This window comes from Silene latifolia, unplaced genomic scaffold (assembly GCF_048544455.1).
Source record: "Silene latifolia isolate original U9 population unplaced genomic scaffold, ASM4854445v1 scaffold_390, whole genome shotgun sequence".
In the NCBI taxonomy this organism is placed as follows: Eukaryota; Viridiplantae; Streptophyta; class Magnoliopsida; order Caryophyllales; family Caryophyllaceae; genus Silene; species Silene latifolia.
The window spans coordinates 1,955-8,905 of record NW_027413316.1 but is presented as its reverse complement, the minus strand read 5'-3'; the positions used below and the strand labels follow the sequence as shown (position 1 = coordinate 8,905).

The following is a 6,951-nucleotide window of genomic DNA, read 5'->3' as shown; positions in this document are numbered from 1 at the left end:
GTTCAATTTCAGAAATCAACTTGTTCGATTTCAGCCTCAAATAACGAGTTTTAACACATTTTTCACGATAATCCGAGTTTCGGCGAATGCTGGTTTGTGGCACACCGGCACCCCCAAATGTCTTCCGTTGGTGATCAAACTTTGCGTGGCCACTTTATCTGACCCGAGGAACTTTATATGTGATTTCCGGAAAATTTTATTTCGGGGCCCCGGAATCCCGAAAAACCGTGTATTTATACACTTCAATTTCAGCCGTTCGGAAGGTCGTACCGGAACCTGTTTCTTTTTCTCCCTGTTTTTCAATCACGCGTCCGAGCTCATTTCAGGAATCAACCTGTTCGATTTCACCTCAAATAACGAGCTTTAACACATTTTTCACGATAATCCGAGTTTCAAATGAATCTTTGGTTTGGGCACACCGGCACCCCCAAATGTCTTCCATTGGTGCTCAAACTTTGCGTGGCCGCTTTATCTGACCCGAGGAACTTTCTATGTGATTTATGGAGAATTTTGTTCCGGGACCCTGGAATCCCGAAAAACCGTGTATTATACACTTCAATTTCAGCCGTTCGGAAGGTCGTACCGGACCATGTTTCTTTTTCTCCCTGTTTTTCAATCACGCGTCCGAGCTTATTTCAGGAATCAACCTGTTTGATTTCAGGAATCAACCTGTTCGATTTCAGTCTCAAATAACGAGCTTTAACACATTTTTCACGATAATCCGAGTTTCGGCGAATGTTGGTTTGTGGCACACCGGCACCCCCAAATGTCTTCCGTTGGTGCTCAAACTTTGCGTTGCCGCTTTATCTGACCCGAGGAACTTTCTATGTGATTTCCAGAGAATTTTGTTCCGGGACCCTGTAATCCCGAAAAACCGTGTATTATACACTTCAATTTCACTGTTCGGAAGGTCGTGCGAACCTGTTTCTTTTTCTCCCTATTTTTCAATCACGCGTCCGAACTCATTTCAGGAATCAACCTGTTCGATTTCAGAAATGAACCTGTTTGATTTCAGCCTCAAATAACGAGTTTTAATACATTTTTCACGATAATCCGAGTTTCGTCGAATGCTGGTTTGTGGCACACCGGCACCCCCAAATGTCTTCCGTTGGTGCTCAAACTTTGCGTGGCCGCTTTATCTGACCCGAGGAACTTTCTATGTGATTTCCAGAGAATTATTTCGGGGCCCTGGAATCACGAAAAACCTTGTATTTATACACTTCAATTTCAGCCGTTCGGAAGGTCGTACCCGAACCTGTTTCTTTTTCTCCCTGTTTTTCAATCACGCGTCCGAGCTCATTTCAGGAATCAACCGGTTCGATTTCAGCCTCAAATAACGAGCTTTAACACATTTTTCACGATTATAGGGTTTTATTTTTCCGAGAACCTTAAATCAACTGTAATTTCGATCTTAAATTTACGAATGGCCGTTTTTTGTTTTATAAAATTATAGATTCGGAGAGATAATCAAGTATGAATTGAAAAAAAATTGTTCAATTTCGATTTCTGATCTATGATTTATGCTCAATTAAAGATTTTAACAACGATAAAAAGGACACGTCATACTTGAAAATCAAAGCTTAAGTGTAGCCTGTGCACAAACTTTAAAAGTTGGGTATCACGTACAAAATGGCGAAATTTAGGGTTATCACGTGAATTTTCCGTTTTTATTTTCTGTAAAAAAAATTAGATTATTTGGGCTTCTACTTTTTTTTTTTGAAAGGATTTGGGCTTCTACTTAATTGGCGCTTTATATAACAACGGTGTTACTTTTTCACATATACATTTTACTCTTTCACATACTTTTTCTCATAAATTTTCCATCCTCTACCCTTTCTCATAACAAAAGAATACCCAAATTATATCTCTTCTCCTTCCTCGAAATCTAATCAAAATACTCAGATCCCCATTATAATTCATAATTCATCCTCGTCTTCGTCCATTGAATACTTTTCCCCCAAAATATTTGGTTTGCATACTTAGAAAACGCAATGCGTACTACCTCTTTATCCCTATCAATAAAGCATTTAAATTACACATTTTATGAATTACAATTAGATACTCGAACATGTTCTTATAGTTAATTTTTTATTTTTTTTACTGTAATTTTGTTAAATGATTTAAGGTTTTCAAATTTATTATGGGTAACAGGTGATTAATTTGTCGGTAGTGCAGCATACACGTCAAACGTATAGGGGATATTCGAAGGCGAGACGGAGATGGCGGAGTTTAATTGTCGCGCGCAAGTGGTGGGGATTGTGCTTGCACGAAGGGGCAATGTGTTGTGTCACTGTGTGTGCACACAGATGTTCGGACAGTTGACAGTCGAAGATATGCACGCCGGTAGAGACAGTTCGCATACTGGTAGTGGTAGTGGAGTTGAGGGTGGCTGTGTAGGGGTGGTTTGGTAAGTGTTTTTGTCAAGGCAATGGGAAGAATGGAAAAATGATTGTGAAAATGAGAGGTTAAAAGAGTAAAATGCGTATGTGAAAGAGTAAAATCCGTATGTGAAAGAGCAACACCCTATAACAATTTGGGTTAATGAATGGTTTTTTACAAACCGACTTTATTAAAGCTCGGTGGGGCCCCCGTGGAACTATATGGAGTACTATATATTCATGCCGCTCTTGCGCGCCCAAAAAAGAAAATTAGGGTATCAAACCTAGATTATTTTGTAAAGCAGAGCAAACAGCGATGCCGAGAAGTAGGCGGTCAAGAAGAAAGCAGGCGACGTCGGGTCGGGTTGAGGTAAGACTTTGAATGATTAAAACAATTTAGATGTTATAATTAATTGTACGGAGTAGTTTACTTTCATAGTACACATTTTTCTTAATATATTAATTTTTACGCTATTTTATGCGCTTTTGACAAAAAAAAAAGCAATTAACACTTATTCTCTCTAATTCTAACCTAACGACATCTCAAATCTATCAAATCTATTCGACGATGTCTTAATTGAGTAAGACGAATTTAATTATAGAACTTCAAATTGATTTTTTTTTTTAATTAGGGTTTGTAATTGGTTATATAGATAATACTCCCTCTCACCAAATGTAATTTAGAGGAAAATGGAGAATTTAGGAAAAAGGTGGAAAAAAGAGGGGTAAAGATGAAAAAATAGGTTGGCCACCTAATGGTAGGTTTATTAGGGATTTTCATAAAAAATGCAAGTATAAACTTGAATCTCTAATAAATATTTCCCTATTAGGCTTATTAATGTGTACCAACTTTTGTCGAACACACCTATCTACAATAGATGGGTAGCATTATAATCAAATAGATGTTGCACTCAAAACTTTTGTCGAACACAAGACCAGAAAGCTTAGGAAGCTAAATATTGTACCACTTATATTATGAAACTATGCTATACTTTAAAGATGTATTATGAAACTCAACAATTTTTTTTTCCAAGTCGTAGTTTCAAAAAAATAATTAATTTGAAAAAAAAATCGTCACTTTCTGAGCTTGTAAACACGAGTTATAGACTCTTAAAGTTTTCCGGATAAAAAAATTGGGTATTTTGGGCAAAACATCAAAGTTCAAGGGTACCGCGTGCATGTTCTGATGATTTTATGATGAAAAACTATTCGTATTAATATTATTATATTCTAATCTAATTTTACCCAGATTAGCAACGCTATTATGAACTTATTGATGATTAATAAGATTTCTATAATCAGGATTACTGGGAAAAATAGTAAAGTCCGGGTCCTCTTATGCGTAAGTTTGAATCAAAATGATAGTTTCTCATTCTCTGACTTATTTATTTATGTGTTTTTCGATTCCAAGGTGGCGGGTGAGGAAGAGGGACCAACTATATGCTTGTTCGTGGAACATTCTTTTCCAGAGGAGGTGAATTCTTCTATATACATGATTCGGACGCCACTTGATTTATCAAAACACGACGAAGACCAGACGATTGTTTATGATTCTAATTCCAAACAAAATATTACTACCTTAACTTCCCTGCAGACAGGCAGCCCTATGCACAAGTCAGCCTTCGTCAACGTTGGCTCTAAAATCTACTTTTTCGGGGGCAATACTTGGTATGTCGAAGAAAACACACCTCCATCTGAGTTGGACACCCTATCTCGTCGAGTTCAGGTTATTGACATTAATGATCCCGAAAAAAAAATACAGTCTGTTGCATCCATGCATACCCCAAAGGAGTTGCCTTGCGTGTTTGTTGCCTACGGTAAGATCTACGTAATTGCCCCAAATCGGGATTGTATTACAAAGCTTCCCGGCTATGATTACACCGGTTTATTTGAGTGCTACGATCCTGATACTAACTGTTGGGAAGTTCTGCCTGACCCGCCGTTCTTTTATCAGTGGGCGGGCACACGACTCTTGGATTGTGCTACTGTCATTGGTCACTGTGTTATCATAGGCTGTCCTTATTTTCATGCCGTCTATAACTTGAAGAAACGCATTTGGGACCACCTCTCCCTGCCAAACCAATCGGCTCCCTACTTTCCGTTTGGTTCCCTCTTTGTACAGCAATCGCAATCTGCTTTCCTGTACCACCTGTCTGGTCCTGGTGTCCCCAGGCTAACAAATTCTCTATTTGGTGAGAGTCCTTATATTATGGTTGACACTGCTGTTGCGAGATTCCCGCTCCCCGCCAAAGTAGGGGACAAGGTTACCAACTTGCTCCTGGATAACAGATTAGTCTCTGGCAAGGAACAGATTATGGCTCAGGCTACAGATTTGGACGATAACAAATCCTTCACTGCAAGAGGTTTCTTTCCTCGGAGATTCTTTTTCCACTTGGGTGGCTGCTTCTTCTGTTATGTTGTCACTGCTCCGCTATTTGACCAGTTTGACAAAACACAATTGGAACCTTGCTCTCGTGGTGTTTTCATCAAGTTTTTCAAGGAAGTTCCGGCTCATACCGACAACTCTAAGTGTGGCAGTACTAGTAATAATAATAATAATAATAATAATAGCGAGACCGTATTCAGGCCTGTAGCTTCTTTCTGCTATAAAATTAAGACCACCTTCCGCAATTTCTGCTATGAAATCCGCTGCTCCGTCATCGGCACTGTTCCAGATTGTAAGTCTCTCCTGTTACCTTGCATCTGCTAATACATTCATGCATTTATTGTGATTGAATGTCCTCCCTTGGCAGCTAATTGTTCTTATATATGTTTACGAATTCTTGGCCGTCAGTTGCATTATATCTGTCCTACATGCATCATCTAAGAATGATAAGTTTTCTGATGTTCATCGGTCGAGATCTCGGCACTTTGTTTAAATTACCATGACTAATGCTTATCTACATTGTTAATAATAAATATTCCACTCACATTAACTTTGTTGCTCTTACTCTTCAATGTTACCTCTCGTACGTATATTGGACACTCACCCGTGTGGAATACTTCTTACTGAGTCCCGAGTAATATAGGTTTATAATTATCAATATACGATAAAGATTCATGATATATGCTTGTATCTGTTGTATGCATTGTTAACTTAATAGTCCTTTGTGGTTGAAAATGTAGCCTGGATTAACTCTCCGCCGAAGAAAAGGCAGGAAAGCAAGCTCAAGCCTGTAAACAAAGAGATGAATTCTATCACGCATGACCTAAGTCGTGTGATGCGATCTAAGGGAGAGAAGTGTGTAGTGGGGCCCCAAGAACCGGAGAAACCTGAGAATGGCGATAGGGAGACCGAGGAATTAAAGAAGGTTTTAGCAGGTATCTCTGAATCACTTCTCTTACCTCTATCCTTGTTCAGTTCCGAGTATCGAGTATATAATCCGTGTGCATTAGGTTCTATTTCCCATGAAATCATGAGCCGCTTATTAGTGGTTGACATCTTTTCATATGATAACTTTTGTTCTTAAAAAAATGGATTGTACTACGTAGGACTGTTCACTCAGTGGTCCGGACCAAAGACCAGACCGGACCGAATTTTGTTTGGTCCGGTCCACGGTCCATCTATTTACTCTACTTTGGTCTTCGGTCCGGTCCTGTACCAACCCGAATAGACCGCGGATCGGACCATGGACCGAAGTTATGTAATAAAAGAATTTTTAAATTTGTAATATTATTGATTTTATTTTCTACTTTGTTTACACGTATTATAAGATGTGTAATTATGTAGTTAAATCTAGTAAGAAAATAATGTTTATTTTGATCATTACGAACTTCTCGAGTTTTAGTTTTATATGCTAAAACATGTTGATGACAATAATATTTGGTCCACTTGGTCCGGTCCGGTCCAGTCCACGTATTTTTATGGTCCAAACTGAACCGGACCAATATTAATATTGTCCGGTCCTCGGTCTACCTCTTAACCTTTATTTGGTCTTCGGTCCAGAGAATTTGGTCCGGTCCGGTCCCGGACCAATGAACACCCCTAGACTACTACGTACATCTCATTTGCACCCCTGTATAATACACAGAGCAATTTTCTTTTTCATGAGATTTATTTATTAAATGCAGCTCGTGAAGCAGAAATCAGTTTTCTGAAAGCAGAGTTGGCAAAGAAGAATCAGCTTTTGAGGACTCGGACTTCTAAGACTGGGGTGGGGGCTGAAGGAAGCTCCTGAAGGAGGAGTTTAGTGATCTATGGATGTGAATGAATAAATATTCCATAATGTATTATAGCTAAGCTCCTCCTTGAGAGATTTATGTGGTGGCAATCTGTTTTTCGCTCTAATTTAGATGATGTTTGGCCAAGATTTAAAAGAGTTTTGGCAACTGAAAAAGTAGTAGCTTGGCCAAACATTGTTCCCTAGTCTTCCACTCAATTTGGGAGTCAAAGGCAAATGCCTGCTCGGCCCGGCTACTGCATTGTTTCCTAGTCTTCCACTCAATTTGGGGAATGGATCTGGCGACTTGGAAGAATGCGAAAGCGAAGGCAAAGGCCTGCTCGCCGCGACTTCTGCAATGGATCTTTGTTTTCCACTCATTTTGGGGTTTTTTTTAGGGTGACGGGGAAGAG

The 6,951-nt window shown here is 39.1% G+C and overlaps 1 protein-coding gene across 1 annotated transcript; it reads left to right on the top strand.

Annotated features, from left to right (window-relative positions):
- Positions 1–2,656: 2,656 nt before the first annotated feature.
- On the top strand, positions 2,657–6,732 carry LOC141639435 (uncharacterized). Its single transcript, XM_074448564.1, has 4 exons — positions 2,657–2,748; positions 3,790–5,056; positions 5,505–5,699; positions 6,450–6,732. Exons 1-4 carry the CDS (start codon positions 2,695–2,697, stop codon positions 6,554–6,556), a joined length of 1,623 nt encoding a protein of 540 aa, XP_074304665.1. The 5' UTR covers positions 2,657–2,694; the 3' UTR covers positions 6,557–6,732.
- The last annotated feature ends 219 nt before the right edge of the window (positions 6,733–6,951 follow it).

What these genes read in the sequence shown, in the direction of transcription:
- LOC141639435 (XM_074448564.1), top strand. Translation starts at nt 2,695, where the DNA reads ATGCCGAGAAGTAGGCGGTCAAGAAGAAAGCAGGCGACGTCGGGTCGG. An exon ending in CATCGGCACTGTTCCAGATT is followed by an intron (nt 5,057 to 5,504) that starts GTAAGTCTCTCC and finishes TTGAAAATGTAG; the next exon opens with CCTGGATTAACTCTCCGCCG. An exon ending in ATTAAAGAAGGTTTTAGCAG is followed by an intron (nt 5,700 to 6,449) that starts GTATCTCTGAAT and finishes TATTAAATGCAG; the next exon opens with CTCGTGAAGCAGAAATCAGT.